This window comes from Fragaria vesca, linkage group LG6, assembly GCF_000184155.1.
Source record: "Fragaria vesca subsp. vesca linkage group LG6, FraVesHawaii_1.0, whole genome shotgun sequence".
Lineage (NCBI taxonomy): Eukaryota > Viridiplantae > Streptophyta > Magnoliopsida > Rosales > Rosaceae > Fragaria > Fragaria vesca.
Genome location: NC_020496.1, coordinates 35010088 through 35022093, shown reverse-complemented (window position 1 = coordinate 35022093; position 12006 = coordinate 35010088). Strand labels below are relative to the sequence as shown.

Here is a 12006-nt window from a genome sequence, read left to right as displayed (position 1 = left end):
AAACTATATATGGTAGCACTAGCTAGTTCCAGATTCCTGGCTTGCACTTCACCTAATAAATGGGTGAGAATGTTTTTAGGTTGTCTTGTGGTATAAGTGTGTAACATTGTTTTAGGTTGAGTTTATTGAAAAATTCATTAAACTTTATATGCTGAACAAATATGCAAACTGCAGGGTTCAAGACAAAGTAAGAAAAATGATGGTGGATGGATGGAAGCAATTGGGGAAGCAGACACTGTTTCAATAGAACAAGGACTGAATATGTTTGAGAATGCAACCACATGATTAAGTTTGATCCCCTCCTGGTGTCTGTAGAGCAAAGGAAGCGTAGCACAAGCTCCATAGCTATCTGATGTTTCTATCTGCATTATTTTGATCATTGTTATGAAATGTTGTAACGTGTCCATAACAATTTTGGCTGCATATAATGTAAATCCTTGAGCCTCAGAACAATATGATTCATTTTTCATTAGTCTACTCCTTCAATTCCTACTGTCATGAAATCCCTCTGAAATTTGAATGCTAAAGTAGCCTGCATAGGCATGTGTGCAATTAAAGGTTTAGCAACAAAATCAGAAGGGATTCCTTGACCAAGTCTATAAACCTTGTTTGATATAATTAAAGCTTTTCTGTAGGAAGAGATGCCCTCTTTCTTTTGACATTTTGCTTTTCTATACGAACACAAACACATGATAGAATAGAGAGGTTCTTTCTTTAAAGGTAAAATATGCTTCCTTTCTCAGAGATGCTACTATGATTACCTGCACTGCATGTGCCAAGTCCCACTGCTGGACTTGTTTAAGCAACATTGCCTTCATTGTAGGCAATTCATCCTTTGGTTGAAGTATCCATTGATAAAGTTAAGAGGTATCAGTCTTCATCATGTGAAGTAACATATTCACCCACCCTATTGATGTTGTAAAAATGAGACTTTAATATGAATTCATGATACATGATTAAATTTAATTGCATAACTTTCTCATGAAAGAGACTTCTGTTAATCCTTATGCTTTGTTGAAATCATCATTCAAACTACAGTGAAGTTTTCGTATTTGAAAGATATTAACCTGATCGAGCTTTTTCAGTATGACCTTATACAATCTGTATCAATACAGTGATATTTTACAGCGTTCTAGAGTATTAAAACTTCAGAGTCAGAAGCTGTTAGATTAGTCATTGTTTGCGGTGTGTGTGACATAATAAGGTAATCTCACTGTTTTTGGTTCTAAAATATTGAGTTGAGGCCGTTAGATTAGCTAATGTCCTCAACAATAAACTAATCTAACGACTCTGATACACTTTAACACCCGGGTGATCGAGTTACTTAGTATTACCTATTGGAATCAACAGGAGTACAGAAGGATGAGTTTTTACAGATTACAACTGTCAAAACAAAGCCATGACACATCACATACATTCAAAGTTGTAAAAAATTAGGTCACGTTCGAGTAACCCCCAGATGTTCATGTCCATGTGTCTCAAACACCCAGAAAACCCAGTTGGTGATATCGTCCCAATAAATTAAATTAAATCCTAAATTTTTCGACCCCCCTCTTCTTTTTCCTTAGAGTAAAAGAAAATTAAAATAAAAATAAAAATCGTTTCTTTTCTGGGCTTAAACGTCTGTCGGAAAATTCAGTCTGCATTTTCATCGATCGCCGGCGAAGCTCGTTCCTTCTGTTCCTGGGTTCTTTGGATTCTCCCAAGTCTTCTTCAGGTAGTTATCGGTGTAAATTTTCCAGATTCATGGTTATTTGATTGAGGGAGCTTTAGTTGATTCTAAACGTTTGCGTAGCTCGAAACCCTAACCATCGTTTTTGGGTCTTTCGAAATTCGAAGGAATTGAAATTAGGGGAAATTTGTTGAGTGCTTCGTTCTGTAATTTTTTTTTTTAGTTTAAGTTTTTTTGGGATGAAGGTAATTTTAGAACTGTGTTGAAAGAGTTGAGTTCATGTTGTGATTTGGAATTCTGGACCTGTAGAACGAGTTTTTGCGGAAGAGAATTTGGCTTTTTCCAGAATTTACTTGGATACCAAGAAGGTTTTTTTGTGTGTGTGTGTGTGTGTGTTCATGAGTGAAATTTAATTGCTTGATTTGATGCTGAATTAGAATGATGAATATGCCAATGTAGGCTATTTTTCTCTGAATTGGATGATGATATGATACCGGGGTTTGCGATTATGATGTGAATCCTAGTATTCGTGGTCTGTATGGGTCGATAGATTTGTGTTTCTAGTATTCATGGCCTATCTGAGTCCTGTTTGTAAGGATTTGGATTCGGCATTATGAAATTACCCAGACTAGGGAAATTTATAACCGAGAGGATTTCAGATTTGTATTTCATATGCAAATGGCTCTGAAATGCAACCTTATTGGCATTATGAAAGTTTAGTAATGTTTGGATATAGCTGAATTTGTGATGCATGAATTGTGAGGGTTTGTGAAGATAAGTGATTAGGTTGCTGTTTGTTAGAGGTTTAACTTTTCTCTGTTTACTGCCCTGATATTTCCATGAGAAGCTTAACTCAAAGCAATCCAATTTGCAGCAAGTTCAAGTCAACTCGAACCAGAACATGAGCATGTAGATTTTGGGTTTGACAGAATCATGGGCTCTGAGGCACACCCGCGTCGAGAGAGTATTTTGGTTCAGGAGAGAGATCCTGCTTTAGGCCTATCTACTTCAAATCATGTTGCCGTGCAGCAGCCTGGTGTGTTATTGCAATAAATTTTGAATTTCATTTTACTTATATTGATTTATGATGGTTAAGTGACCTTCCAAGGTGCAACTTTGCATTATCTAATTGTTGTGACTCTGCAGTTAAAAAACCAACCCGGCAATGGGCTGCTTGGACACATGAAGAAGAGCAAAGTTTCTTTGCAGCACTACGACAGGTTGGCAAGGTATGCCATTGTCCTTTCGTATCTTGGCAATAGAGTATTTCAGCAGATATGGATCTCTAACTTCCTGTATCTGGATTGCAGAATTTTGAAAAAATCACTCGTCGTGTTCAAAGTAAAAATAAAGATCAGGTATTTACTAAAACAATTACTTTTGACTGTTTTCATCCAGTGGTTCATGAAGTCTTCATCATCCTGATTTTGATTATCTATTTTATGTGCATGTCTTTCCTTCCATGCTTTGCAGGTCAGGCATTATTACTATCGTCTCGTGAGGCGTATGAACAAGCTGCTGGGTCCAGGATTATATTTGGATTCCAAAAATTCTAAAGATACTAATGCTGCTATGCTTAGATGGTAAGATTAATTATTTAACAGGTTCATTTAGTTAGTATATGTTCTTCGATTTTAGAGATTGAAGATGGATTTTAATTTTATCAGTCAAATTGGGCGTTTGGGGGCATTTGACCTTTAAAATCTTCTGTGGAGAGCTGATGTTAGTATAGGGCTTACAGTTTGAGAATTATCAGGTTTTCTTGACATGTATGAACAGAAAAGATTTGCCGTTACATATAGGTCATACTGTATGAGTTCTTGTCTTTGGATAAAATTGTGCATATGTTTCTTCTAATTGTGTGATATTGTTACAGGTGGTCATTGCTGGAAAAGTACAGCTGTAAAGCATCAAAGCTTCACTTGAAGCCGCGACGATTTAAGATTTTTATGGAAGCATTGGTTAGTACATAGCACTATTTTTGATCCATGAATATGTTCATAGATTTATTACTGGTAGAGTAAAATTTTGCTCACCTACAGTAAACCTTGATGCACTGTCACCTCTCCACTCATCATGTGTGATGTACTTTTAGCTTCTTTAAGAATTTAATCACACCTATTAAGCATGGTTATCCATCAGAAGGTATGTGACACATGATGGAGAAGTGGTGAGAAAAATTGGATTCTATATTAGTGATACATTTTGCTTATGCTGGACCAACTAACATGTTTTTCTTATAAAGGAACACCAACTCCTGAAAGACCGGAAGAAGACTGTCAGGAAACGGCCTTCTCAGGGGGAAAACTGCCCTCCTGAGGCTCCCAGCACTGTCCCAAATCAGAATAGACCATCTGAACATGACCGTCCAGTTAAACTTATTCTTGTTGACAGTCACAATATCCAGAAATCAGGACCTGGAAAAGCATCATTAAAGCGCAGTGGAGTAGGTGTTAATCGTGGCAACAAAGGAGATGCAAGTACCGTGAAACCTGCAAGACAACGACGTAAACCAAGTAATCTTTCTGTTTGTCTACCTACTTCATAGATACTCTATGGTCACTTTCTCTCTTCAGTTGTTAGGATATCTGGCCCTCACATTTTGATCAAATTATGGGGGTCATTGGTTGCATTCACAGTCTTCTTGCTAGAGTTCAAAACTATATTCCTTTTAATTGAAATTCATTAAAATGCTATGATAGGTATTGCTTCTTGATTCAGATACAATTGGTAGTATAAAGTACTTTCTGAAACATTTACTTCTCAAACACAGCAGTAGTACCTCATTTTTAATCTATGCAAAACTAGTATGCTCACACACTCACCTTAATGACCTTATTGTGTAAACTGTAATTATTTAGCAGGTATTGTTCCTTCAACAGTAGCATATAAAAAATGGGAGAAGGCTGCAATTGCTGGGGTGTCTTTGGTTGCAGATGCTGCTGAGCACTTGGAGAGAACAATCGAGAAAGAGGTTGGACAAGACCAAAGCAGTGCAGGTGAATCATTTCCTACATAGTTTTTCTGTTTCCTATGTTTATAAATAGACAAGATACAAAGAGACACAGTTGTGAATTATTTCTAAATCGTGTTGTTTTGTCCATTGCATTTCCAGAGAGAAATAGTGCTGTTCCAGTTGGAAATTTTCTGCCTCCTATGCCCGATTTTTCACAAAACATTTATGCTGAGAACAACATACACAACTCTATGAAACTTAAACTCCAGTTGTTTCCTATTGATGATAGTACTAGAAGAGCCTTGGAAATGGTGAGTAGCAACATTACTTATATTTTCAAGTTCAGTTGGAATAAAGTTTACCGCTCATGTAAACAACTTGGCTTTCTAATTCGTCGCAGGATAAACATAATCCTCACTTGGAACTTACACTTCCTACTCGGAAAAAGATATCCTCAGTTATGGAACACCTAAATCGCAAGTGGGGGAGTTCAAGTGTGGCTTCAGGAGAGCTAATGCTTTTCCCTAATAGTGTCCAGCAGGATAGTCCGACAGGCTATCTGAGATGGACGCAAGACTCAAATGTCAGTGCTGGAGATGTGTATTCGATGATTGGAAGCCCTCCAGTTTTCCGTTTAAGGTTCCTAATTTTTATTTCTTTTTAGCCTTCATATCGCATGACATTAAATCATTATGTAATCACTGAGTTGGAATATCTCCTTTGCAGATATGGTTGGTTCTCCAGTACTGAGCTAGGATCTGTTTTATCGCAAGCACCTGTAGCACCTTTCAGGATTCTAGGTGAGCATGATAATGTGGAGAAGATGAAGGACCCTGTAATGGAATCAACACCAACTTCTCCACCATCAGCTAGTAATCAATGTGGAGACATCCACAATGACCTCTTAACCTCAGTGACAAAGAATCATTCTCTTGATCAGACTTCAGATGGTGAACCCAATCAGAAGAATAACCTTGTGGGAGACCCTACAAAAAGTACATCATGGCATGAAAAGGTTGCAGGTGATCAGGGTATCTTAAGACATCAAGGAGAAGTGGTAATTCAACCTCTGTCCCGTTCTTTAAATGTTAATCATCACTGTCAGCTGACTCAGCTCATAGCCATACATATTTTCAGCCAGTACACTTATACACAGAAGTGAACTTCTAATTATGCGTTTTGTGCTAGAAGCCTAGAAATGCATTACAAGAATTTTTTCGTGTAAACATTTAACTTATCTGTTTTTTTTCTGATCATTTATTTTGTTTTCATATACCTAGGATGGCCTGAGATTACATAAGGGCACTGCCCTATCAGCCAAAGAGTGGGCTGATAGCCTCACCAACATTAGTGTTGGAGATCTTCTTACTGGGGTGACTCATGATTTAGATGCCAACTGCATTGATCAAACTCTCACTGGAAGGTCCCAGTGTCTTCCTCAGATCCCATTTAGCTGTGATTCATTTGATGCTGCGATTGCCGCTCATATTTCTAGACAGAAGAACAAGATGGAATGTGAGCCTCCTATGGTATCCCATGTATCTTCCATCTGGGATGCTGAAGAAACATGTGATGCCTTTGTGTTTCAAAAGAATTCAGCTTTCCATCAACAGTCTGGGATTGCTCTTCCTGGGGACTGCAAACAGATTGCTAGTACAAGCTCAGCAGGCTGTGATCGTATGGTGGAGGTATCATTTCATTATATTTTCTTTTCTGGTGGGCATAACATTTCTATTTCTCAAATAATCATAGTAGCTGGAAGATAGGAATACTAAATAAGTAACAACACAACTTTCCTGCAGGACTTACCTGTTGTAGAGACGCCAATTAATGATCCTCAAGGAGATCCTATGGATGAGTGTCAGTCTGATCCACATATCCTAGGAAATTCAGTGAAAGATTTCAACGCTTTAGCAGATATATACTGGGTATGTTTCTTTTCCAGATTTTTTTTTACTTTTTTGAAGCTCCATGACCCTCCTAGGACTTGGTGAGTTCTCCTCAAAGCTGCCCCTCTTGTTTCGTCAAGAAGCAGCGTCAGTTCGCTGAAGCGAAATTCATTTATGTGTTCCTCAACTGAAAGCCTGTCAACAAGGACTAAAGGAATTTTTAAATTTTAGTTATAGTATATGCATGCATTTTTCAGCTATTTTTAAGATATGTCTGATTTTCGTTTTCCTCTTGTGTACAGCCTGAATCATTAGGTCCATTAGATCTGGATCTACCATCATCTAAATACCATAATGAAGATTTAATTCTGAATGATAGTCTCAGTGGGTTAAACCGCCTTATTGCCAGCAGTCTGGATGCATTTCAAAATTGCTCTTTCTTTGGTTCTAACAAGAAAGAACCAACGCCATCAGTTGAGGCTCGAGAAACTATTTCCTTCTCAGATTTTAAAATTGGCAATGGAATTTGATGTCTGCAGAAGCTAATAATAGGGATTAGATTTTCTTCATGTTGGGGCTTCAATTGGAGTTCAGTGACTATAACATTTTCTCAGTTTAGCTCTGACTTGAGGATCGCATGCCGAAGGTGTCCATGCTAGCCCAAACGAAATTTTAGCTGGGTGTACATCTCTCAGATCAAAGGACTTAAATTTGTACAAAATAGACATGAAATCACTCGAGTTCTCTGCTCGCCTTTTTGTTTGTTTTTCTTTTGTAAATTGTATCTCAGTCCTCAGAGCTGAAGTATGACCTCTGCGACATGCCTAGATGAAATTGCTAATGTTATCTGTACATTCTTTCCATCCTCATTGTTTGTTCACTTTGTTCTGTACCTTATGTTGTCGATTTTGTTTTGAATTTTCAGACGCTTTCCTGGTTACATTTTTCGAAAACAGTGATCGTTATTGAAGGCTTTTCCTTGAAAAATTCGGATTTTCAATTTTACTGACTTCAATGGTTTACTGTTCTTTAAAAAAAAAAAAACCTGTTCTATATGTTGTAAGAAGCCATATGACCAGAATAGGATGGAACAACCTGATTGATTTCTAAAATTATGAGATGTTTAATTGGACTTCATATGCATCAGAATAGAGTACATATTTTGGGTTGAACGTCAGTTTTAGGATTGAAAGCCGCATCCCTCTTTGTGGCCAAAAGTTTATCAGAGGCTTGATAGATTGAATGATGAGTTTTTGGTATATTTCACATTCCCTCTTTTATTTGGACGAACCATTTCCTCCCCAAAATGACATACAAAACGATGAGAATACGAGGATGGTGAAGCAGAAATACATTGTGTCAATGTGGAAGCCTAATTTGTGTCGGTTTTATTAAACCTCACGTCTGAGACTCGTTATTACAGAAAACCACATATAACTGAAACATACAAGAATTTCTCATACTTAACTCTCAAATTCGTGTTTGAATTTTGGCTTTTACATCGTTAATGAATTGGCATAAACTCTGTTGTGATGACCCATTTGCAGACAAAGCATCCTCTAATGTCTGCTTTGCCTTCTTGATCTCCTTCTGCAATATTCCATCACCCAAATTTCCATTCATCAGACGATTGACCTTGTGTGCTACCTCCAACCTTGCGATTGGCTTCCTATCACAAAGATTGAGACCAATCCTCCAATCATCAACCACTAGTTTCCTATTAGTAAATTGGTCAGTTGAAATAGGAAAACACAGCATTGGTACACCAAACCACATACTTTCCAGTATGGAATTCCATCCACAATGAGTTAAGAACCCTCCTATTGCTGGATTTGAGAGCACCTCAATCTGAGAACACCAAGGCACCATTAACCCTCTATCACTAATCTGGTCTTCGAATCCAAAGGGAACAATGTACCCTTCTTCCTCATAGCTTATAGTGTCAGGGCGTAGCACCCAAATGAAACTCACTTTACTAAGCAAAAGCCCCTGAGCTATTTCTTCAAACTCATTCTTAGTAACTTGACAATAGCTACCAAATGAAACATACAAGACTGAACCTTGAGGCTTGGTTTTGAGCCATTGTGTACAGTCAATCTCGGACATCAGATTAGTAGCCACAACACTCTTAGTGGGTTCAGTAGGGAAGACAGGGCCAATTGCATATGTAGGTTGCTTGTCTTGCAAGGTTGAAAGAGATTCTGCTTCCAGCTCTTGAACTGTATTGCACAGTATAAAATCTGCCCTCTTAGCTTCGCGGAACGCCTTCTTCACGATTCGCAGCATTGGATCTGAGGTATTAGTAATGTGTAGGTGTGACGTCAAGTCCTTTGGTTCAATAGCCTGCACACCAGGTATGTAATCTATGGTGTCCTCACAATTATCTGATAAATCAACCAACAAAAAACAGTCATGTAATAAGTACATACTTGATTAATGATCTCTTACCAGGTAGTTTGTACCTAACACGTTACGATTATCAGACAGTTCATTTCACACATTCACACAAGAACATGTTTCTCGAATCTCGAACATACTAAATGTAGGTTACACTTCAGTTAAAAATCTACAGTAAATGCATGATATTGAGATTCACCAAGCTTGGACAACATAACATGTTTCTCAAATGGAACATAAGCAAAATTTAAGGAGAGAGCAACATACCATGACAACCAAAATGACCATGTTTTACGAGCAGGTCCAAATGGTAGTAAATGTTTAGGACTAGAGCCGGTTCAGTCCAGAAGGAGATGTTGATAAGGTTGTGCTTGTTGGCTATCATTGCTGTCCATGTGTGGAAGGTGTCAGCAATCAAACAATTGATTGAGGGGTCAGATTGTACTAAATCTCCAACAAGTTCATCAATATGGGCAGGGAAGACATGGATAGCACCCTCAAGAGACTGGTCAAGGTTCTGAAACCGATTGAAGGACAGTGGGAAACCATCACTCACTGTTCTATAGCGTATGTCAAGGCCGGTCTCACGCGCCGCCGCGAAGATGTCATCTTGCTCTTGCTCTTGTGCAGTGTTATTGAGTTTGGATTTGGTTATCTGGTGATGAAAGTATTCAGTGTTGACAAAAGTGATGGTGAAGCCATTTGATGCAAGCTTCATGGCCAAATGGGTGAAGGGGTTGACATGGCCTTGGAGAGAAAGAGGTACCATGATTGCATGAGGCTTTGGGTGATTGGTCTCCATGGTTATAAGTGTTTGCTCTGTGTGTTGTGTGAGGAACTGAGGATTGAGCAAAGAGGGCAGAGACTGAAATCTCACCCACCCTCCTATATTGTATCTAAAATTATATTAATTAGGTACTTTAGATAGCTTTGTCTTCTTGGTCCCACTAGGCGTGCCACTTTTGTAAACACGAATAATCTGCGACAAATACAAGAACAACACGTGTATAAAAAGAATATAATTTTATTAATATGAATGCGGGTTACAACTCTTTGTGAATCCTCTTATTCGACCTCCTAGTTTGGGTTTTACTCAAGGGTGCCAAAGCACTTGTTCTTGAGATGAGATTGGTCACAAGAAATTTAGTCAAGTGACGTGTGTTTGGGATTTGGATTTGGGTTTGGTGAGGAACTAGCTATTTGGGGGTTTGGTAGTTCTTCACAAAGTGTTTTGAGACTTCTGAACTTTCGGGAGTAATTTATTCTCTCTTGTCGGAAGTCCTCCTCTTGATATGAGAGGAGGTATTTATAGTGTCGACACCATTTCATTTATGGTAGGTTTTGAAGACACCACTTTAATTGTCATTCCTTAACAGTAATAACAAAATCAATAAATTTTAAATTGATTAATTCAATTATTATTGTTAACATAAATAAATAAATCAATCTTAATTGATTAATTTAATTACAACTGATAAGGTATAACTAATTTGATTAAATATCTACTTTCCATTCCGATGACCAATTTAATTTGATTGACGTTCGATCAACGGCTGACATTTAACATTTGCTTTCAGACGAGATTCGACGATTTAGTTGTTGACTGACCATTTGCGTGTCGCCATGTGGCATCTCCGAAGACTTTTCAACTTTGCCAACTCACGAGCCACGTATGTAATTTGTCGGGCCCACTTGTTGTTTGACAATTCAACAATTATTATTTATCGTTAAATTTTATATGTCTGCAGGCAACAAAATGCCGCCCCTTATGTGGAAAAGTATTCCACTGAGATATGACTAATAGTCAGAGACTCGCATATGGAAGTTTGGAACCATATACAAAGCAAGTGAAGATGAAAAGAACCCAACAAAAACTGATAATGAGCTTTCATTCTCAAGGCTGTGTAAAAGACTAAAAGCTCATAGCAAGAATGAAAAGAGCTAGGCTGTGCATAAGTCTCACTGATATTTCGAAGCTCACATAGGCCAGAGAGAAAAGGACATGTAACTTGCAAAATAGTCCTCTGGAGTCTGGACCACCGTACGTAGCTACCATTCACGAAGGAGAAGAGTCACCTGGGCTACGAGCTAGCCGGTGAGTACCATTCATTCAACGATAGCAATTTTTTTTTTTAGGAAAAATTTCAGTTTACTCCTTGAACTTTAAGTCTAAAATTAATCTGATATCTTATCTTTTTTTTTTTAATCAGTTTCATCCCTAAATTTTCAAATGACATAAATCTTAACTAAAATAACCCTGATTACGGTTTTTTCTCAATTACAGCCTTTATTACACCTTAAAATTACAACCTCTGTTACACCCCAAAAGCATAAAACTAAGGATCAAAAACTTAATCATTTTACTCTCTCTCTTTTCCAAGTCATCACAATGTCTCACTCCCTCCACCTCCTCACCCCAACCGCCTTAACCTTCCCCAATCCCAAACCCCACTCCTCCTTATTCCTCGCTCCCTTCTCCGCTCCCAACCGCCGCCCTCCTACCGCCTTCCCTTCCCTCTCCGTCAAAGCCTCCGCCGCCGGTTCCGATCAAACCCCCTCCGTCCTCGTCTCCGCCAACGGCACCTCCTCAGACGTCGTCCTCTCCCCTTCTCCCGACTACTCCTCCACCGCTATCGAGGTCGACGCCGTCACCGAGGCCGAGCTCAGGGAGAACGGATTCCGCTGCACGCACGGCACCAAGCTCATCTGCACCATCGACCCCGCCTCCGCAGGGTCCGACCAGCTCGAGGCGCTAGCCGCCGCCGGCATGAACGTCGTGAGGCTCAACAGGATGGTGAGTTATGGACTTTTAGTGTCAGAGCTTTCGGTTCTACTCTTCCGGAGCGCACCATCAATGTCAACTATGAAGGTTTCGCTGAAGGTAGTTAAAGCAGTGATCTTTGAATCTCGAGTGTTTTTGGACTTGTTGTTTTTTACTTGCAGTGATTGATTTGTTGAGTGTGAATAATGGTGCAGATGTGAAAGTGGGAGATGAGCTACTTGTGGACAGTGGAATGGTGAGGTTTAGGTGGTTGAGAAGCTAGGCCCTGATGTCAAGTGTAAGTATACTGATCCCAGACTGTTGCTGCCCC

General features: G+C 38.9%; 2 protein-coding genes across 2 annotated transcripts; one reads left to right on the top strand and one right to left on the bottom strand.

The window, feature by feature from the left end:
• The first annotated feature begins 1566 nt into the window (after window positions 1-1566).
• On the top strand, window positions 1567-7386 carry LOC101294489 (TSL-kinase interacting protein 1-like). The gene is made up of 14 exons (XM_004304406.1): window positions 1567-1717; window positions 2547-2708; window positions 2819-2901; window positions 2983-3030; window positions 3146-3255; window positions 3549-3633; window positions 3918-4188; window positions 4555-4671; window positions 4788-4939; window positions 5029-5267; window positions 5355-5685; window positions 5909-6316; window positions 6431-6556; window positions 6820-7386. Exons 2-14 carry the CDS (start codon window positions 2606-2608, stop codon window positions 7045-7047), a joined length of 2301 nt encoding a protein of 766 aa, XP_004304454.1. The 5' UTR covers window positions 1567-1717; window positions 2547-2605; the 3' UTR covers window positions 7048-7386.
• A 497-nt stretch (window positions 7387-7883) lies between these two features.
• LOC101294197 (UDP-glycosyltransferase 86A1-like) lies at window positions 7884-9787 on the bottom strand. Its single transcript, XM_004304405.1, has 2 exons — window positions 9182-9787; window positions 7884-8901 (listed from the first exon to the last, which is right to left on the bottom strand). Exons 1-2 carry the CDS (start codon window positions 9714-9716, stop codon window positions 7988-7990), a joined length of 1449 nt encoding a protein of 482 aa, XP_004304453.1. The 5' UTR covers window positions 9717-9787; the 3' UTR covers window positions 7884-7987.
• Window positions 9788-12006: the final 2219 nt, after the last annotated feature.